The sequence below is a fragment of the Quercus suber genome, unplaced genomic scaffold (assembly GCF_002906115.3).
Source record: "Quercus suber isolate HL8 unplaced genomic scaffold, Cork oak 2.0 scaffold_787, whole genome shotgun sequence".
NCBI lineage: Eukaryota > Viridiplantae > Streptophyta > Magnoliopsida > Fagales > Fagaceae > Quercus > Quercus suber.
The window spans coordinates 182,937-206,193 of record NW_027070223.1 but is presented as its reverse complement, the minus strand read 5'-3'; the positions used below and the strand labels follow the sequence as shown (position 1 = coordinate 206,193).

Sequence of the window (23,257 nt, the reverse complement as noted above, 5' to 3'; positions counted from 1 at the left end):
AATGGAAATGGAAGAATAAAGTTCATCAAACACAAATAGGTACCTTGTTGTGCCCTTGAAGCTCTGCCAACCTTTTGAACTTATCCCCACGAAACCATGAGTGTAGATAAGGGCACTGATCACCATAGACACACGTCCCTTGCACCCAGAACTCACAAACCATTTCTGTGGTTTTCTTAGAAACATGCTCCAGAGGCTTTTCTTCAACCACATTCTCCAGATTAGAATCATTTTCAACAACAGAACATTCTGAAGAACCCTCAGAAACGCTTTCTGCCAACTCTGGCAACTTCTTTTTAATATCTTCCAAGTCTGATTCAGACTTCCCAGGACCATTTTTGGAAGACTTGTGGTTAACAACCTTCTCCTGAACATTTTGTGAATTCCTAGGAGCCCTTCGCCAAGTATTTGAAACTAAAGCGTTGCTGGAGTGAGGGTAGTAAGGAGTCTGCCTGTGACGGTGAATGGTGGCCACATCAGGTGTTTCTGAATGGGCAAACCTACATGGGTTTTTAAGGCATCTACCACTGAGCCAAAATTTGCATATCTTGTTGCTGCTGTTGTTTAAATGCCCTCCTCGTCCTGCTCCTAATCGATCAAAAACAGAACTTTCTTTTCCCTGTGGTGGCCCTCTTCTTGCAGTTTTAATCTCCATACTATAAACACCCACAAATAATAGGAATAGGAAACCAATGAATAAAGCGTTCCACAAAGCAAAGCAGCCAAAAACAAAAACCACTCTCTTTCTTCCATTGAAGAAGATCCAATTCCAAATCAAGAAACCCTACTGAAATCAAGAAAATCCTTGCTAACCCATGAAGGATTTTAAATTTTCTGTTCCGCCGAATCAGAAACCCTACTAAAAAAACATGAAAATCCTTGCTAATCCATGAAGGATTTTAAATTCTCTGTTCTGCCAAATCAGAAACCCTTCTAAAAAATAAAGAAAAATTCCCGTTCCGCCAAATCAATTCCAAAGAAACATGAATTTTTGTAGGAACCCTAAAGAAACCCTAGAGAAGAATCTTGAAATTGTGCAAATGAGGCTTTCAAGCAATAACAGCTTATAGAAAAAACAATCCAATTATTCGAAAATCCCTTATCAAATACATAACAAAATACAAACTTCCAAAACCTAATCACCGATCTATCGGCAAACCCTAGAGAAATTAACGAACATTGTCTAAGGCTGAGAATAGATTCGATCATTACAAAAGTCGGTGCGATCATAGCTAAAGAAATTCTAATTCTAAATCTAAATCTAATTGCAATAGCAAACCTGAGAGACTTTGAAAATCGAGCCGCCGAGATCTTCCTTCAATCAGAAACGATCTCGAATCGCCGATGGGAAATTAGGGTTTGAATTTTGAAAAGCGAGAGAGAGAGAGAGAGAGAGAGAGAGAGAGAACTGAAAAGTAAGAGTGGTGGTGTCTATTTATAATGGAAATAAGGTTGCCCTTCCGACCGTTTATTGGAAAATTTAAAATAAGCCTTTTTTTTTTTTTTTTGGTTCCTTAGTAAATATGGCAAGCTTTTTCTTAACATTACTTTATTTAAAATTAAGAAAAAGCTCACATTTTTATTTTAGGCAACTAATTAAAGTAAAAGTCCAATGTAAAAGTAGGCTATCTAATTAAATTTAAATATATGTGTGTAGAATTTAATAATTAAAAAAAAATAACAATGTTTCTATTGTATTGTTTAATGTGAGGTTTCTTAATTAAATTTATGATTATGTTGAATTTAATTATTTTTTAAGATGACAACATTTGTTATGTCATACTGTTTGATTCAATCATGTATTTGAATTTATTTCATGATGTAATACACGTAAATATTGTAAATTTGTAGTTTAGTGTTACTCATAATTAAAAAAGAGTAATGCTAGGATACAAACTTTTTTACAAAAAAATTTACAAATTTTTGATATAGTGAGTAGTTACTAGTAAATGAAAAAAATGATTTTTTTTTTTTTTGAGGAAAGAAAAAAAAAATGATGTTAATAGTGAACCTAAGCTAATATGAAATTGACCACATCAACCATTTGTAATAAAAAATGTTATAAAATAGTTTGTGACTGTAGCATTATTCATTAAAAAACTCTCTCTCTTTCTCCCTCTCAGTTCATTTCAAGTTCAATAATTTATCTTTTCTAACTTTTTCCATTAAGTTGGGATGAGATTAGATTTGTAAGAACACCAATTTCACCTAGATTTATAGTTTTAGTTAATTAGGCACTTTTGATAAAGAACACCAATTCACCAATTTCTAATAATGTCTGAAAGGCACAACCCATATCTATGCAAATATTTGGCTGGAATAACTTTGTATAATAATACAATTCAAAGAAACACTCACGGTTCAAAAAAAAAAAAAAGTTTTTCTGTGCCCTAAAGCCATTCAATAAACAAAATTTAAAAATAGAGTCAGAGGAAGTTTCTTTGGATGGCTTAGGCATGGCAATGAGGAATTAGAATTGCCACAATTATAAGAGTCATATGGTAGTGCTTCTTTGGCACTGAAAGCAATGTAAAGGGTCAAAAGGAGTGTGAACCGATGATTTGAGAAAAAAGATGGCTCAAGTCACTATAGAACGGACAAATTTATTCAAGTTTTACCACACCATGTACTTAAAATGTGCAACTGTGGAGTTGATTTAATGAAAATGTTTTGCACGCATTAAATGCCAACACAAGTCATAGAAGTTGGATCAGGAAGCTATTTGTGTCATACAGATGTTATGAAATGCAATGTAGTTTACTATGAAATCCAATGTAAGAAAAAAAAAATACAGAATCATCAAATGTGACAAAAGTACGGTTATAAGTGATGTTGGTACTGCCTAATGTAATAATGGAACTATCAAATTTGAGACAAAAAAAAAAAAAAAATAGAGTACCACTGAATGTGACAAAAGTAGAGTCAAATATGATGTTGGTGTTACCTAATGTGACAATGGAACTATCAAATGTGAGAACAAAAATAAAGGAACCATCAAATGTGACAAAAGTATTATCAAATGTGATGTTAGTATTGCCGAATGTGACAATAGAATTATCAAATATGAGGAAAAAAAAATAAGATGACAAAAGAACTATCAAATGTGATGTTGAAACTGCACAATGTGATGATGGAACTGTCAAATGTGATGAAAAAAAAGGGAACCACCAAATACAACAAAAGTATTATCAAATGTGATGTTGGAACTACACAATGTGAAGATGAAACCGTCAAATGTGAGAAAATAAAATAAGGGAACCACCGAATGTGACAAAAAACTATCATATGTAATGTTGGAACTGTACAATGTGAGAATGGAACTTGATAATGCTCAAAAATTGGTTGGCTGAATGCTTTGGGATTCAATGGTGGTTGGATGACCTGAAAATGAAGAAAGAAACTATTGAAGGCGATCGGGGTTAACAGCTAAGGACTCTTCGATGGTTAAGTCAGTTTTCTCTCTAGAACTGAGGTATTGTAAGTGCTTGAATAGTGAAAAACAGGTATTGTAAGTGTTTGAATAGTGAAAAACATACCTTGGGTTGATAGGGTTAGGTCCCTTTTATAGAGAGTTCTTGAGTGGGTCTACTTGTTAGGCTCCACTACCATTGTGGGAGATTTGTGGGCTTATTATTTTACAATGGCTTTTAGTCATTGAAAAACTACATTAACGACGACTATAGTTCATCACAAAAGTTATTTTCGACGACAAACCAAGTACTTATGACAGCTTTTATTCGTTAAAACAAGGGCATTAACAACGGCCTTAGTTCGTCGTAGAAAGTATTTGGTCGTTTGACTTCCTCGTATGAAGTTACATTGTCGACGACAAACCAAGTAATTACGACGGCTTTTATTTGTCAAAAAAAGGTATTAACAATGGCCTTAGTTCGTCGTAGAAAGTATTTGGTCATTTGACTTCCTCGTATGGAGTTACATTGTTGACGACAAACCAAGTAATTACGATGGCTTTTATTCGTCAAAAAATGGTATTAACAACGGCCTTAATTCATCGTAGAAAGTATTTGGTCATATGATTTCTTCATATAAAGTTGTATTGTCAATGACAAATGAAATTACTACGACAGCATTTTGTCTTCGAAACTGTGCATTAACGATGGCCGAAGGTCGTCACAAAAGGTATTTGGTCATCCAACTTCCTCGTATGAAGTTGAATCTACGACAACAATTATCAAGTACTTACGACGAAGTTGTGCTGTCGAAAATGAGTGTTAGCAACGGTCTCATCAGTAATATAGTATTACCGACAAGGCTTTTTCCGATGGCCGTCGACGGCCTTTTACCATCGGCAATACTAATCTGCGACGGCTTTTTGTGTTGTTGCGACGAACTCTAGCCATCGCTAATAGCAATCTTTTTTGTAGTGCCTGACTAGGGTGCAATCTTTTTTGCACCCTCCATCTTATTTTTACAAGGACTTTGTAATAAAGTCTCTTGATTGCTTTAATGTTCATTCATGGATAGAATTCACTTAGTTATTGTTTAACCATTTCAACAATGTCATAGAGACTGAGTATCCCAAAGTGATCAAAGTTTATTAATCTTGTCGATCCATGAAGAGCAAAAGACACATTTTAAGTCCAAATGCATATATATGGATGATACTTGATTATTAAATATAAAAACTTTGATGCATTTTGACAAATTCTTCAACTTAATTTAAATGCATTGAAATCATCTGTTCATATTCCTCCTGACTAAACCTTATTAGGCATCACAACCCACGAAATTCTTTTATTCCTATTCTTAGGTTGCAAAATGCCTTGGGAACTTCATAAGGTGCCAAATTGCCAATAAAGCTACATTTTGCATGGAACTGAGAGTCTCACTTTCAGTGCCAAACTCTCCGACCACACAATATTTGTGATAGGCCAAAAATGTATTGATCCATTTGGTAAATTACTCAATTAATTAACCAAGTGAATTAATTAGATTCAATTACAAGCAATAAGCATGGTAGTACAAACAAATCGCCAACTAAGTTAAACATAACGAAAAATAAATTTGACATAGATTATTTGTTTACGAATGGGAAAAACCACTAAGGCAAAACCTCACTGTGTGAATTTAAGGTCACCGCTCCTAAGAATTCATTATTATCAAAACAAGCATTTACAAATAAAAAGAATCACAGTACTTAATACCAACCTACAATTGACCCCTTACCCCAATACCCAATTAGACTTATAATGTAGTGGCAATCTCTCCTTTCAATGCATGAATCTTAGTACGTGACTAACTAATGATGCACGGATCCCAGTACGTAACTAACACACCAACTTAAGGAAGATGTTGGCTGTAAAGTTTTTCAGTTCATCCAACAATAAAGATGAGGAAGCTCTTTGGTCACAAAACCCTTGGCGCAAAGACGCGGTAGCTTCTAGAGAGAATATGATGAACTAGGGAAAATTCTATCTCTAGTCACAATTTGCATGTACAGTGACTTTGCATCAGGTTGCATCACCTATGACTGCCCTTAAAATTATCCTTATATATGTCTAGAGTTATAAGAAAATAAACTCTACACAAATACACATGGATATGCGTGAAATCAGATTTGGAGATTCTAATTTCGTAATTTTGAACAGATACAGCTTCTATCGAGCTTCTATCAAGCTTCAACATTAAACCTTGATAGATATGATTTTGTCGAGCTATCTATAGAGCTTTAATGAACAACACTTCTTCACTTGTTTCTTAGACAGATTTGCATTGCTTCAATACTAGACTTGAACTCCTATTCCTTGGAGTACTAAACTCATCATAGATCTATCCAAATACAAGTAAAGTACATTTTGTCAAAGGATTATCCAATTTACATAACATATGTCTCTAACAATTTCACATATGTCATAACAATTTGCATGGAATTAAGTTTGTCTTTCAATGGAGATTATTTTATTTTGTTGTTTAATTATATTTACAACTCAAAACTTAAAAGAGTTATTATAAATTTTGATTAAAGGAGCTTGGAACTTCGCATGATTGAATTTCTTAGAAATTCAATAAGTAGAATCCAAGGATTTTGTTCTTTTTTATTATTTTTTTGTTTTGGGTCGACGTCCGAACCACAATGATGAAAGGCTTTGCACAACAAACAATGACAGTGTCACAAAATCTCACCAAGTATGACTTCGCTAGATCTGGTGCTCTTTGCAATGGGTCTTGCCTGCGTGGGTTGGGTCAAGCACAGTAAGATGGGTCTTGTGGGTTAAGAGAGTTAGGGAATTTTTAGGGAAATCAAGATGAGTTACAGAAGACAATGGATATGGTATTTTAGTTTATGAGGAAAATTTATAAGGTTATATTCGGGTTTTTAATTTCATTGGTTTTATTTTTTATTTTTTTTTATTTTATTACAATTCTATAATTGGAGGTGTCGGAATTTAAATCGTAGATATGTTATTTGAGTTATGAGGCTCTTGGAAAAGTTATTTGTCTTCCAAATCGCTAGAGGGAGTGCATTAGTAAATTAGTTTCTATGTCTCATGCATCATGCAACTTGTTAACCATCAATTGGATGTATGATTTAATTTACAAAAATTTTTATGAATAGAATATCAATTCTCGCAAGGAAATCTATAATCACCAAGAGGACGTGGTTCATATGCTCTCTTCCTTTTCCCAAAATTGGTGGTTTTTTGGAATACAATTCCAATATGAAACCACGGTACTCTCAAGCAAAGTACAATATGATTTAATCTCTGATTGGGTAAACAAACTATCACCCTTGGCCAATTGTTGGAACAGGCGAAAGAATATATACTGGAATTTTCAATCCTCCTTATGATTGCACATGTACACCCAACTTGACAAGTACCCTCTGTTGGGGATATTACATAAAGTAATAATGGAAAAACAAGGTTAACAACAAAAAATAGATAACTTAGAAGCACTATATCGTTTTCCTTAGACAATATTTGCCCCCCCACACTTTTGTTGCTAAAGAGTTATCACAAATTTGTCTTCAGGATGTTACCAAGATGTTGAGTTCTAAAGATAGCAATTCTGGAGAATGACTACAGGATTTCTTGTATTTTTCCCAAACTTACTATTTTTTTAAGTGAACATAAGCCTCTATTTATACCCATAGGGTTATGTTTTGTTAAAAGACATGTATGGAGAGTTAGTTATTTTTTTCAAATGAACATAAGCCTATTTATACCTATAGGGTTATGAGTCATGAAAAGATACACATGGAGAGTTAGTTATTTTTCATAAAACGGTTAACAAATATTGAAACCTCTTCAACCTTTCTGAACAGTCACCAAAAAATTCTACAAAAAATTTCAAAAAATTTCAGAAAATTCTGATTTTTGGATTTTCACTTAGAATATTCTAGAACTTGAATTTCCACTTTATGAAACCATATTCTCCAAACTCAAACATCATTATTACAACCTATCCTTATATATACCTATATATACAACAATCTCATGGACAGTTCCTGAACCTCTCTATTACAAAATAAATTTTGATGGAGCTATCTTTGATAAAGATAATGTTTATGCCCATTTTTTATGAAAGGCCCCAATAATAGAAGAAGCCCAACAAGAAGGGAAATGGGAAGAAAAAGAAATAAGAATGATAAAAGCAAGTTAGTAAACCCAATGGGCCAACATGGTAAGAATAACATGGCCAACAGGCCCATGAGAGGAATAAAAGGTAAAGATGAAATAAGTGGGCCGGGGAAGCCTAAGAAAAGAGGTAGCAAGCTCAGTGGGCCTATATGGCAGGAATAACAGCCAACATGCTCATGGGAAGAATAAGAGGTAAAGATGAAGTAAGTGGATTGGGGAATCCCAAGAAAAGAGGTAACAAACCCAATGGGCCAACATGACAGGAATAACAGCTAGCAGTCCCATGGGAAGTATAGGAGGAATTGCAGGAATAGGAACCCAATGGGCTATACGGGCAGAGGCCCTTATCTCAACAATGCCCATTCCGCAGAGGGGCAAAGAAAAGTAATGCGAGGTCAAAAGCTCACACATGCTTCATGCCGCAAAAAACAAATATTACCCAGTATGCGTGGCAGAAGAATATGGCGCAAGAGCGGCATAAATGGCATGGGAATGAAAGAAGACAAACCTAGATGGTAGTGGCATTCATACAAGGCCTAGAGCATCACCTACGGGTACCCAGCCAATACATGGGAGGTGGGCCCTTGGTCAAGGGATTCAAGGGGTGTGGTTTGGCAGTGGGGAGAAAAGAGTTAGTGGAGGGACTAATTATGTTTAGTTTAGAAACTTTAAGGACTAATAATGCTCAGTTAAAACTTTAGGAACTAAAAGTGTTTAGTAGGTAAACTTCAATGATCAATAATATAGTTTTGCCAAAATTTTATCCTAATTTTTTCACTCAAAAGGTAGCACGTGCCTTGCCCGTGCCCCCCACACTAGTTGTTAAGTAAAAGTTCAAATAGTAAAAGTAGGCTATCTAATTAAATTCAAATATATGTGTGTAGAGAATTTAATAAATTTATTTTTTGCTGAATTAGAGAATTTAAAAATTAAAAAAGTAAAAATGTTTTTATTGTATTGTTTAATGTAAGGTTTCTTAATTAAATCTATAATTATGTTGAATTTAATTATTTTTTAAAGAATTTTAACATTTTTTATGTCTCTAATATGATCATTTATCTTTTCTAACTTTTTCCATTAAAAGAACTCCAAAAATTGTCTTTTACCGTACATAACTCATTTTATCCAAATGTTTGACTTACTACTAGTACTTTTTAAAAACTTTTTTAAAATGAGATTCTAGTTTAAAAAAAAAAAAAAAAATACCAAAAGTAAGCTAAACTCTTTATCCAAACATGTTTAAAACATTTGTTAATATTTCCCTTATAAATATATCAAAGCCAAGTTAAGCTCCAGATTAAACTAATATGGCAATTGAGCCGCAGCAAGATGTGAATGCTCTCCAAGTTCACATTTTTTACTCATAGATAGAGCTACCAAATGCACTTTGTCACTAGTAAGAAAACTGTTGAGCACAGGGAAAACTTCCACCTCTTACTTTTTTATTTCTTCTGGAAAGTGAACTCGGCCATCAGCCTTGTGAGTCACGCAGAAAGGAATACGGCTTGAGAGTACATCAGAATGTATCTTCATTGAAACTTCCTACTTATAAATTACGAATGCCAGCACACCATTTTGATATGCAATTCTCTGTCTCTCTGTCTCTCTATCTCTCCCAATTCAGTTGTGTCAATCTCCCTATTCAGTATCATGTCGAAGTGCCTAGTTGATACAAGTAAGTTTCAAAGAATTTCTGAATTAGACAATAAAATTTTTAGTATCTGAATGTATAGTTGTAATTTATCGTTTCATATTTTGTAACAGTGAGTTAGACAAAAAAGAAGTCAATCACTAGTAGAGTCAGTTACCATTGCATCAATCTTCCCACCCTACAGCTCTGACACTGAAAGTGAGACTAGTTCAGCATCTAACGAATCATCTCCACGATTCTCTTGTTCCATAGACACACTCTTCCCACCAGCCAGGTCTCCAAGTCAATCACCTCCACGATTTTATTTTTCCATAGAGACATTCTTCTCACCAACCAGGTCTCCAAGTCAATCAGATAGTTCTGGAAATTATGAAGAAATATTTCCGATTAATCCTTTCATATCAACAAGCTCTAGACGCACACTCCGAGGCCTGAGCACTAGTAAGCATAATGACCGAAAAGTATTGAAATTACAGTCATGGGCCAAAATGGGCTTTTACCCATTTCTTACAAATTTTCCAGCAAAATATCCCATGTCTGAAACTAATTAGGAAATTGCTCCTGTTTTGAAACTCAATTTTCTAAAAATCGAGCTTCAAATGCAAAACTCGATTTTCGGAACATCGAGTTATAGCGAACGTAGACTTAGGAATTTTTTTTTTTTTTTTTTGGAACTCAAGTTCTACTTGAATTTTTTCAAGGAACTCGAGTTCCATGAACTCGAGTTCTAGATTAAAAAAAAAAAAAAAATTGGAACTCAAGTTCTACTTGAATTTTTTCAAGGAACTCGAGTTCCATGAACTCGAGTTCTAGAAATTTTTTTTTTTTTTTTAATTTTTCATTTCGATTGTCCAAAAATCAAGTTTTAAATAGAAACTCGATTTTTAGAAAATTGAGTTTTAGAATAGGAGCATTTCCTTAATTAGTTTCAAATATGGGACATTTTGCTGAAAAGTTTTGGCGAAAGGGACAAATGCCTATTTTCTCCTAGAGTCATGCATGCTTTTATTTCATAATAATTTTGACACTTGAACTTTTTTTCAGCAAAAGGTAGTGATTCAGGTCAGAATAAATAATGGCAAAAAGAATGCTCGGTTTAGGGCCATGCAAATTGTATTTGGTGTACAAGGTAATCATATTTTTCTTTGAATTATTAAAATTGAACCAAATTTACCTGCTCTTTACATACTTGTTTACTCTCCAAATTACCAAGGTTTCGAAACCCGGACCGGACCGTACGGTCCGACCGGAAAAACCTCAAACCGCTCATTTTTACGGTTCTTTTAGCCTCAAGAACCATTCTATGTGAAAAAAGCAGGAACCCGTGCAAACCAAAGTCGGACCTCACGGTTCTCAGAACCGTGACCAGACCACTTCTCATGGTTCCCTACTTCCCTTTGTATCTTAACCTTAAAAAAAAATAAAAAAAAAATAAAAAAATGAAATGGACATTTTAGACTGTGCACGAGTTTTCCGGTCAGACTTGGGCTTTTTGTTTGAAAATATTCACTGAAAACTTGCCGAAAGTTTTGAATCTTTTATCGTCGAGAGGGTCATCTTGTTCGCTAGAAGCCAAAAGTAGCAGATCTTGTTCGCTAAAATGATGTTTTGGGGGAGGTTTTGCTAGGATCTTGTTCGCAGACGATGCAGCTCCTTCTTCCTTATGTTTCTTCATTGCTTCTTCTTTCGTTCTTCATGGTCTCGGCCTTCAGTTTAAAGTAGATGACTTCTTTCAACTTTATTTTTGCCTTTTAGTTTGGTGAGTCTAGCACGTGTGACATGACAAAGCCTTTGAAAATTTCCATCTCATTCTAACTCATTGCCCCTCCCAACGTGACATGATGGAGAAGTGAATGAGCCTAGCCTTGGAAAATTTCCATCTCATTCTGACTCATTGCCCCTCCCAACGTGACATGATGGAGAATTGAATGAGCCGAGCACGTGACATGATGGAGAAGTGGATGATGACAAAAATGAGTTTGAAAGTTTCTCCTTTCTTTCTTTCTTTCTTTTTTTTCTTTTTTTTTCTTTTTTTTAAGCAAAGTTTGAAAGTTTCTGACTCGTTTCCCTCTACAACGTGAATATTAATATATGATTGTTTTTTAAATTTTGACGTTTTTGGTTTTTGTTTATCATTATTATTATTATTATTATTTTACTATTAAGTTCGATTTTGAAACATTATAATAAAATTAGTGATATAAAAATGCATTTTAAAAAGTATTTATTTAGATTATTTTAGTCAATTTTTCAATTTTTACTAATTTAATATTTATATTTATATTTAAAATAATTATTAAATTAATTATGACATCATCACGATTTAATCCCGATTCGATCTCAAAAACCTTAAACCTCTTCATTTTACAGTTTAATAAACGGTTCGAATCTGAAAACCTTACAAATTACTTCAATTATGCTCAACAAGTTTCATTTAGGAATTTAAAATTAATGATCATATTTTTTTTTCTTTTTGGTTCTTAAGGCAATGAATCAGCATGTTTAAAAGGTGAGGATGGCAGTCAGATTGTTGTTGTTGGGAATGACATTGATTCAGTCCACTTGACATCTTTGCTGAGGAAGAAAATTGGACATGCAGAGTTAATAAGTCACCATTCAATAATGAGGGGGAAAAACAACAAGAGCCCAAACACAGTTCAAGTAAAAAAAAAAAAAAAAAAGAGTCCAAACACAGTTGATTCAGTAAACTGCTAAAACTTTGATAAAGTCTTTTGGATGCTATAACTTAGATTCTCACATGATTCATGCGGTTGAATTTAATTCAAGAATCTCAGGTAGAGCACCTAAAAATCTCAAGTAGAGCACTTAATGTGTAGGAAGTGTGGAATGACTTTCTATGGTCTATCTCTTTAATAGAAAAGAGACATTTTGTAAAAGAAGGTGTAATTGAATAATAAATTATATTCATGTAATCTAATAAGAAATAAGAATCTGGTTCAGGGCACATGATTTGTTGTAGAAATACATTCAATATTTTTCGTGAAAGTTCTCTAAATCAAGCAATTGCTGGAAAATGGGCTTCTGAACCTCCAAGTAGACCTCAAAAAAAATCTAATAAAGTGAAGAGGCGATCTGAATATCATCCAATCCCACTTTATTTTGTAACTTTGTTCACCCTTTATTTTGTAACTTTGTTCACCCGTAAGGGGGCAGTAGACAAAAACAGTAAACCAAAGTCTTTACCTTAGGTTATGTAGCTATTTATTTTCATTCCGTAGTATTACATTGTTTTATCCGAAATATTCATAATAACATGAATTTCAAAACTCAAAATATTGTACATTGGAAAACGTACTCAATATACTGTACATTGGAAAATCTACTCAAAATACTATACATTGTTTGCCATAACTAATAAAAACCATGCTGTACTAGTCTTGGGCACGTCTCAACCATTAGTCTGCTAGCCATGTATACACTGTCAGCAAACCAGACTGATCCCCAGTAAAAAAGAGGCCCCCAGGACCTATTTGAAGAGTCTGGACTTCTTGTTTTGCAAATAATCTGCCCCTGTCAGTGAATCTAAAACAAAAATCACTAATATTAGTCAAATCCAAGAGGGAAAAGAAGAAAGATTTTCACAGAGGGAAAATTGTACTCACGTTGGCAGTTCATAGAGGTGGACAGATTTATTGCTACAAGAGCAATACAAGATTGGTTTAATATCAGGATCAGTCATCCCAGTAAGTGCAAGGATGCCCTGTACCATGAACAATCATGCCATCCAATTAGTTTACACTTTTAATAAACTAAGGCTAAGTATCAACAACATGGCAATGCAACAAAATAATACACCTATTGAGTTTCTGACATAACAATACAATTTTGCCATTACCAGACCAATTCATACTGCTCAACGACTGTAGCACACCTCAATTACTTAAGGGGGGAAGCAAATAAGAAAGTAAATGAAACTAATTGTGGTTCAATAACTTACTTGTTCTTCACTGTGAGAATAGATTACTTCCAAGTTGCCATCATCAGTAGAAGCCCAAACTTTTATCGTGCAATCCAATGAACCAGAGAACAAATACTTATCCCAGCACATGAGAGACTTCACAACATCATCATGCCCATTCAGTGTCATAATACACTGCCAATTTTCATGATCCCAAACCTGAAACAAAATATAAGAATAGAAATTAATTCTTTTTTTTCCCCCTTGACAAATCAAAACAAAATATATGATCCTTGTGCACGTATAAAGAAAATAACAACTATGACAAAAATTTCAAAAATATAAGATATATATTGCTAAGTTTTACAGAGTAGAACTTAATCAATTTATCGTAAATAATTTAGTCACTAAAACAAGGATATGTTATTGTTTCCTGCAAAATACATGAGGGAGAGTACATCATATTGGTTCAATGCAAGATTTGAAAAGGGGAAATTTCGAACAAAAACAATACAGAATCACTAAAGCAAAAGGTCAGCACCAGGTCTAAATGAGATACTGTCCACCCACAGTCCTTCCAGTATAGAAGAAGCAAGTAAAGCAAAAGAAAGCACCAATGATCTTAAATAATCAAGCTTTCTTCAAATACTAACTACTAACAACAAAAAAGATATAACAACAGGGAAAAAAAAAATCTTAAAGAGAAAAAACTAACCCTTATTGTGTGGTCCTTGGAACCTGAGTACAGCCTGTTGCCTCCTCCAACAACTAAAGATGTTATACCATGTGTGTGGCCTTTAAGGGTTGCAGCAAGTTGAAATGTATGGTTAGTTTCATAAGTGCCTTTCCATGCCAAAATAACACCATCCTGCAATCAAAAGTAATACTAAATTAATTTTGGACCAACTTTAATTAGAATAGAAGTGATGTACACACATGAAACACTCAACACCAAAATCTAGTGAGACCTTTAGCATTAACATTGGTCATTCCCCCCCCCCCCCCCCCTCTCTTTTATAAGTAAAAGGCTTTGACAGTAGTGTCTTAGCCCCAGTTCAAACCGGGAAACTCTAGTGTGTGAGTCAAGCATAATAACCAACTGCACCAACCCCAAGCATCTGCTATGGATATGACTCAAAAAATCAAAGTACATTGAATCAAATAAGTTCATGATCAAACAACTAAAAGAAATTATGAAAAGAGAAACACCCTGAACTCAACATTGCCCACATTTAATCAAATAGAAAGAATAAAAGCTAGATAGAGAATACAAGAATTCTAAACTGTCAGCAAAGTAGCTTACCTCTACCCCAGCAAAAAGCAAATTGTAAACAGATTCCAATGCATTGACTTGCCCAACAGATCCATTGAGATTGTATTCAGCACCTGATTTGGTATTCCACACCTGAAGCATCACCAACATGCCAAATCAAGGTCACATCTTGAACTGACAAAATCCCCAAAAAAAAAATCACAACATTACTCGGTTTTAAGCTCACCTTCACAACATTTGGCATGCCAACAAAGAGCCATGGGCCTTCACTACAAACAGATCCAACTTCGCCACCAAGGTTAATCACATTAGTAGATTGACCAGTATGGCAGTCCCAAAGCCGAATTGTTCCGTCACTGCTACCTGAACAAAGTTTGTTGCATCTTAGAGGAAGTGCAATTCCGTTGACTGCCTGTTATCAAAAAACTCATAAATATGGTTTTTCAAAAACAACTTGCTCTATCTAGGATATAATTTCTATAAACCAACAATATCTTTTGGTCTTCTATCAATTGTCATTTATGAATCCCATTGTAAAAATAGCAGTGAAACATATAATGCTCCATGTTCTTATTCAGGAACAAATAAAATTTCTATAATCTAGATATCATGAATGGGCTATATTAGTATTCAAATGATGAAACAACTAATTAGGCTAGCCTAGGCCAAGATTAACTTTGGCATAAACTGAGTTCAGGTCTCATTATTAAATCAGATTCCAAATTAAAAAAATTTACACCAAAATCCTAATGGAAATGGAAGAATAAAGTTCATCAAACACAAATAGGTACCTTGTTGTGCCCTTGAAGCTCTGCCAACCTTTTGAATTTATCCCCACGAAACCATGAGTGTAGGTAAGGGCACTGATCACCATAGACACACGTCCCTTGCACCCAGAACTCACAAACCATTTCTGCGGTTTTCTTAGGAACATGCTCCAGAGGCTTTTCTTCAACCACATTCTCCAGATTAGAATGATTTTCAACAACAGAACATTCTGAAGAACCCTCAGAAACGCTTTCTGCCAACTCTGGCAACTTCTTTTTAATATCTTCCAAGTCTGATTTCAGACTTCCCAGGAAACATTTTCGGAAGGACTTGTGGTTAACAACCTCTCCTGAACATTTTGTGAATTCCTAGGACCCCTTCGCCAAGTATTCGAAACTAAAGCGTTGCTGGAGTGAGGATAGTAAGGAGTATGCCTGGGACGGTGAATGGTGGCCACATCAGGTGTTTCTGAATGGGCAAACCTACATGGGTTTTTAAGGCATCTACCACTGAGCCAAAATTTGCATATCTTATTGCTGCTGTTGTTTAAATGCCCTCCTCGTCCTGCTCCTAATCGATCAAAAACAGAACTTTCTTTTCCCTGTGGTGGCCCTCTTCTTGCAGTTTTAATCTCCATACTATAAACACCCACAAATAATAGGAATAGGAAACCAATGAGTAAAGCATTCCACAAAGCGAAGCAGCCAAAAGCAAATACCACTCTCTTTCTTCCATTGAAGAAGATCCAATTCCAAATCAAAAAATCCTACTGAAATCAAGAAAATCCTTGCTAACCCATGAAGGATTTTAAATTCTCTGTTCCGCCAAACCAGAAACCCTACTAAAAAAACATGAAAATCCTTGCTAACCCATGAAGGATTTCAAATTCTCTGTTCTGCCAAATCAATTCCAAAGAAACATGAACATTTTTTGGGAACCCTAAAGAAACCCTAGAGAAGAATCTTGAAATTGTGCGAATGAGGCTATCAAGCAATAACAGCTTATAGAAAAAACAATCCCTTATCAAATACATAACAAAATACAAACTTCCAAAACCTAATCGCCGATCCATCGGCAAACCCTAGAGAAATTAACGAACATGAAAGTAAATTACTTTGGTAACATTGTCTAAGGCTGAGAATAGATTCGTTCATTACAAAAGCCGGTGCGATCATAGCTAAAGAAATTCTAACTCTAGTTGCAATAGCAAACCTGAAAGGTTTTGAAAATCCAGCCGCCAAGATCTTTGTTCAATCAGAAACAATATCAAATCGCCGATCAGAAACAGAGAAAATTAGGGTTTGAATTTTGAGAGCTTTAGAAAGAGAGAGAGAGAGAGAGAGAGAAATGAAAAAAAAGAAGTGGCGGTGTCTATTTATAGTGGAAATAAGATTGCCCTTCTGACCGTTGGTATTAATTCGAAAATCCTTTTTTTTTATTTTTTTTATTTTTGGTTCCTTAATAAATAAGGCAAGCTTTTTCTTAACATTACTTTATTTAAAATTAAGAAAAAGCTCACGTTTTTATTTGAGACAACTAATTCAAGTAAAAGTCCAATGTAAAAGTAGGCTATTTAATTAAATTTAAATACATGTGTGTAGAATTTAATAATTAAAAAATAACAATGTTTCTATTGTATTGTTTAATGTGAGGTTTCTTAATGAAACTTATGATTATGTTGAATTTAATTATTTTTTAAAATGACAACATTTGTTATGTCATACTGTTTGATTCAATCATGTATTTGAATTTATTTCATGTTGTAATACACGTACATGTTGTAAATTTATAGTTTATTGTTACTCATAATTAAAAAAGAGTAATGCTAGAATACAAACTTTTTTACAAAAAAAATTTACAAATTGTTGATGTAGTGGGTGGTTATTAGTAAATGAAAAGGTGATTTTAATAGTGGACTTAGGTGAAAACTAATATGAAATTGACCACATCAACAGTTTGTAATTAAAAATGGTATAAAATAGTTTGTGGTTGTAGCATTACTCATTAAAAAACTCTCTCTCTCTCCCTCTCAATTCATTTCAAGTTCAATAATTTATCTTTTCTAACTTTTTCCACTAAGTTGGGATGAGATTAGATTTTTAAGAACACCAATTTCACCATCAATTATAGATTTATAGTTTTAGTTAATTAGACACTTTTGATAAAGAACACCAATTCACCAATTTCTAATAATGTCTGAAAGGCACAACCTATAAGTCCGCAAATATTTGGCCAGAATAACTTTGTACAGTAATACAATTCAAAGAAACACTCATGGTTCACACACACACACACACACACACACACACAAACAAAAGTTTCCTTTTGTGCCCCAAAGCATTCAACAAACAGAATTTAAAAATAGAGTCAGAAGAAGTTTCTTTAAATGGCTTAGGCATGGCCATGAGGAATTAGAATTCCCACAATTATAAGAGTAATTTGGTAGTGCTTCTTTAGCACTTAAAGTAATGTAAAGGGTCAAAAGGAGTGTGAACCGATGATTTGAGAAAAAAGATGGCTCAAGTCACTATAGAATGGACAAATTTATTCAAGTTTACCACACCATGTACTTAAAATGTGCAACTATGGAGTTGATTTAATGAAAATGTTTTGCATGCATTGAATGCCAACACAAGTCATAGAAGTTGGATTAGGAAGCTTGTGTCATACAGATGTTATAAAATGCAATGTAGTTTGCTATGAAATCCAATGTAGAAAAAAAAAAAATAGAATCATCGAATGTGACAAAAGTATGGTTATAAGTGATGTTGGTACTGCCCAATATAATAATGAAACTGTCAAATTTGAGACAAAAAAATAGGGTACCACTGAATGTGATAAAAGTAGAGTCAAATGTGATGTTGGTGCTGCCTAATGTGACAATAAAACCATCAAATGTGAGAACAAAAATAAAGGAACCATCAAATATGAAAAAAGTATTGTCAAATGTGATGTTAGTACTACCAAATGTGACAATAGAACTGTCAAATGTGAGAAAAAAAATAAAATGACAAAAGAACTGTCAAATATGATGTTGGAACTGCACAATGTGAGGATAGAACCATTAAATGTGATGAAAAAAAAGGAAACCACCAAATATGACAAAGGTACTATTAAATGTGATGTTGGAACTATACAATGCAAGGATGACAAAGTCAAATGTGAGAAAATAAAATAAGGGAATCAACGAATGTAACAAAAGAACTATCATATGTGATGTTGAAATTGTACAATGTGAGAATGGAACTTGATAATGCTTGAAAATTGGTAAGTTGAATGCTTCGAGATTCAACGGTGGTTGGATTACCTAAAAAGGAAGAAAGAAACTATTGACGGTGATCGGGGTTAACCAGCCAAGGACTCTCCGACAGTTGAGTCAGTTTTCTCTTTAGAACTCAGGTATTGTAAGTGTTTGAATAGTGAAAAACGTACCTTGGGCTGATGGGGTTAGGTCCTTTTTATAGAGAGTTCTTGAGTGAGTCTACTTGTTAGGCTCCACTACCATCATGGGAGATTTGTGGGCTTAGTGGGAGAGTTAGTGCAGATTTCAAGGAACTCACCCCCATATCTCGGAATAGTGGAACGTGGTTTGATTACCTTGTATTTGTAGAAAATCCTCTGAAATTTGCTAAGTGTTGAATGGTCATCCATGCCTTCTTGTGTCATGGACAACCAAATTACTTTGGACGATCATTGAACCCTTGGACAAAGCTTATTCATTTCTTGTTGTACTTTTTACTTGATTCCTTTTCTCATGAACTGACTTGGACGTGGTTTGGTCATGGACAACTACATGGACGAATGGAGTGTGATTCTGCTCACCATCAGAACTATCAAATGTGAGAAAAAAAAAATAAGGAAACCACCGAATGTGACAAAAGAACTATCACATGTGATATTGAAATTACACGATGTGAGGGATGGAATCGTCAAATACAAAAAAATGAACATTGAGAGTGAATCTGACTTGATGATAACTTGTTGAAGTTCATTTCCTTTGCTAGTAGGTTCTAGTTTCCCTAACCATAACTTCAATCTCCAAAACCATATAGTTGCAAGGAGTGACTTGCATAGCCCAGTTGCAACTTCACTCTTGGAATCTCTTATGATCACTCCCAAACTTGATTTCCTCCCATCTTTCAATGTTGCCCTATCAACATTTATTTTATAAACCTCAGCTAGGGGTCTTTTATAGCTTAACTCACATCTTGTTGGCCTATGAAGGAAATAATTAGAAGTTTCTTTATAATCTAGAAGAGTATTTGAGGCAAGTTCCAGATCAAATGGCGAGACAATGTGGATAAAGAACTAGGTGCTGACACGCAGTGCCACAGGGCTCTAGTTCTACTCTCTCTCTCTCTCTCTCTCTCTCTCTTACCAATTTGTTCATCTTTTTTCTTTCTATACGTTCAAATTTTTGGGACTATTCTATTTTTTATCTCAAAAACAAAAAAAAAAAAAAAAACAAAAAAAAAAAAATTTGGGACTGTGTTTTTTTTTTTTTTGATTACGTGAGTGTCATGCCACTTCCGTTAGTGTTTTAACATTAGACTAAGTAATGTATTGATTTGGAAATTATGGAAATTTAAGGAGTAAATTGGCCAATATAAAGTTGAGGGGGGTGTTTTGGCCACTACTCTAAAGTTCAGGGGATGTATGAGCATTTTTCCTTAAAAAAAAAAAAATCGATATTCTAATTCTCTAAAACAAAATAAAAGTTTTGCATTTACAAAATAAAGAAGGTTTTTACTAAAGATACTTATCTATTTAGAGAGAGAGAGAGAGAGGAGAGAGAGAGAGAGAGAGAGAGAGAGAGAGAGAGAGAGAGAGAGAGAGGGAGAGAGAATAAGTAAATAAACAACAACAACCACAACCACAACAACACACACACCACACACACAATATATATATATATATATAGGGTAATTCTATCGTACCCTTCCCCCCCCAAAAAAAGGGGTACGGTATCCACTAGTAGGTAACCTGCTATACCAAGTATCAAAACTTCCATTTAATGATTCTATTCTCATATTGTGTAGTTCCACATCATATGTGATAGCTCTTTTGTCAAATTTGGTGGTTCCCTTACTTTTTTTTTTTTTTTTTTTTTTATTTGTTTGACGGTTCCATCCTCACANCAAGTCAGATTCACTCTCAATTGTTCAAAACATTTTATCAAAGGAAGTTAGTGGGGAAATTGGCCATCTTGTCCAAGGAAATCTTAGTCTTCTGGATTTCTTCAATAGCTAGAAGATCAAACATCTGAAAAGAGATTATAACAAGGTTACACATGAACTTGCTCGTTTCGCTAGATGTAATGAGACTTGCAAGGTTTGGAAAGGAGTTTCTCTTCCAATGGTGAGACACCTCATCCACTTGAATTGAATATAAAGCTGTAGCCTTTTCATATCTTTGTTGTACTTCAATTTTAGTTATATATACCAGGTTTCTTATAAAATAAAAATAAAAAGTGTCATACAAGTTGTGGTTGTGCCCTCTCTCTCTCTCTCTCTCTCTCTCATGTCATATAATGATTTATTGCTATTGTTAAAGCTCCAAACATTGCTCTAAGTAAAATTCTTATACCAAGAGTTTTAGAAATTTAAAAGATGCTTCATTATTAATTTTAATAATCTACCATAATTTTAGTGATTAAGCCAAGTGGACGCCTTCTCATTTTTATCTTTTATAATTATTTTTTTAGCCTTTGGTTCTCTTTATATCATATGGATCATAATGAATTCATTAAAAGTATCAACTTAGTTTGCTCAAAATGAAGCTTAAGGAATTTATTTATGTATTTTAAATTATTTTAATAATTTATTATGGATTTTTGTTATAATAAAAACTTTACTCTACACAATATACTTCGTTATATAACTTAAAATAAATATTTTTCTTTTGTGTTACTATATATTTTAGTGTTCAATTTTAGTTATATTATCGAAATATTTGATTTTGTTTATATATAATTTTTTTAGTGACCCATGTATCTCACAAGTATAATTTTTTTTTTCTTATAACAAGTTAACGAATGATTCAAACATTGTGTGTAAAAAGAATTAGGTAGTGCCATGTCTCATAAGACACACACACACATATGTATATATAAAAGATATAAGACTCATGACATCATATTAAGGTAAATTTAGTTATTGAAGTTTAACTAAATTGAAATTATATCCGTAATAAAAATACAAATACATCCAATAAACAAACCTAGCCAAAAACATTGGAAATGAATAGATAACAACTTTTAACAAAACAAACCCCTCATTAAATCTTACATAATGAAATAATATATAAGACTCATGACATCATATTAAGGTAAATTTAGTTATTGAAGTTTAACTAAATTGAAATTATATCCGTAATAAAAATACAAATACATCCAATAAACAAACCTAGCCAAAAACATTGGAAATGAATAGATAACAACTTTTAACAAAACAAACCCCTCATTAAATCTTACATAATGAAATAATATATAATTTAAATCTAACACGACTTAAAAGATCAAAATGTCTTTTGAATATTTCATTTTTAGACTAAATTGCGAGTCTACACCCTTAAAATTTGGGATAATTTTGATTTTGATTCCTAAAATTTCAAAATTTGGATTCATACCGTTAATGTTACATATTGTTTGAAATTAAGTCATTCCATCAATGTGTTGTAGTGAGGTGTTTGAACACTATTAAAACTATGTTAAATATTATTTTGACTAAATAGCATAATTTTAAGAATAATTTAGGAAAAAAGCATTGGGCCAAAGTTATTTAATTATGTAGCATCTTTTTGGAACTCGAGTTTGTTATGTAGCATCTTTTTGGAACTTGAGTTTGTAAACTCGAGTTCCAAAAAGATGCTACATAATTAAATAACTTTGGTCAGATGCTATTTAGCAAATTTTTCCAACATAGCCGTATTTTAGGCTGCATTTGTTTTGGCTAAAAATGATTTCAGGAAATCCTTTTACATGAAACGTGTGTTTGGTTGCGCATGGAAAATAGAATTTTTCGGAAAATCATTTACTTTGACCGTAAAATAGCCCCTTTGACCTGGAAAATATTTTCAACTTCTGTTTTACCTTCAAATCATTTCCAGAGATGTACAAAAAGAGAGAGAGAGAGAGAGATCGCACCGGAAAATCAGATCGCCGTTCTCGTCCCCTCCACGCGACGATGAGATCACGTCAAGAACCCACGAATAGATCTACCTATCTCGTCCACCGGCGAGATCGTGCCACGAACCCACGAACCAATCAACCCATCGCTCATCCTCACCGACCCATCCCACTCTGGCAACCCATCCCACTTCGCTGACCCACCCTTGAGCCGATTTGTCCACCAGCGAGTCGCACCGCGCCGATCGTACCGCAACAATCAAGCAAAGATCGAACACAGTCGCCTCACACGCCTATGCCTCAAGCAAAGATCGCAGCATCGCGCCGACCCACACGCCTTCGCCTTCAAACCCAGGCGCCTCCCTCTCTTCCTTCTTCCCTCAATTTGACCGGATTTGATGATTTTTTTCCTTTGGTTTTGTTTCTTTTGTGTTTGTGGACTGAGAAATGATATTATATACTTGTTTGGAAGCTGAGAAAATGTGAGCAACAAATAAAAAATGTGTTTTCTATAATATTTTCAAGAATACAGCCAAACACCAGAAAATATTTTTCAAAGAATTTTTTGAAATGCAACCAAACACTTGAAAATATTTTCCTTTCCCAAAAATAGCATTTCCGAAAAATATTTATTTTCTTGAAAATATTTTACATGATTGCACTTATTTATTTGAAATAAAACACTAACTCTCTTATCTTATCGGTTGTTAAGAAAATTAGTTTTTGTTAATTGTTTATATAAAGGGCTCATTCTATTTGGTTGGGTATTACTAATTATCAAATTCTATAATAAAAGATTGACTCTATTATAAGAACAATGAAGTAGATTAGTTAAATTATCAATTGATCTTGGATATAAAAACTTAATTAATAGTTTTGCTTCTTAAAAGCAAGAACAATATATTTTAAATAAAATATT

The 23,257-nt window shown here is 33.8% G+C and overlaps 1 protein-coding gene and 1 long non-coding RNA gene across 2 annotated transcripts; both read right to left on the bottom strand.

Annotated features, from left to right (window-relative positions):
* Positions 1-347: 347 nt before the first annotated feature.
* Positions 348-1,421, bottom strand: LOC136064872 (uncharacterized). The gene is made up of 2 exons (XR_010626526.1): positions 1,280-1,421; positions 348-656 (listed from the first exon to the last, which is right to left on the bottom strand). It is a non-coding gene; the product is annotated as an uncharacterized LOC136064872 (long non-coding RNA).
* Positions 1,422-12,323: 10,902 nt separating this feature from the next.
* Positions 12,324-15,526, bottom strand: LOC112008226 (zinc finger CCCH domain-containing protein 48; the record flags this gene model as incomplete). The annotated part of the gene is made up of 7 exons (XM_065767260.1): positions 12,324-12,795; positions 12,876-12,973; positions 13,211-13,390; positions 13,887-14,039; positions 14,475-14,576; positions 14,671-14,856; positions 15,236-15,526. Coding segments are annotated over 7 exons (1,137 nt in total), but the record flags the coding sequence as incomplete, so codon positions are not given.
* Between the last annotated feature and the right edge of the window lie 7,731 nt (positions 15,527-23,257).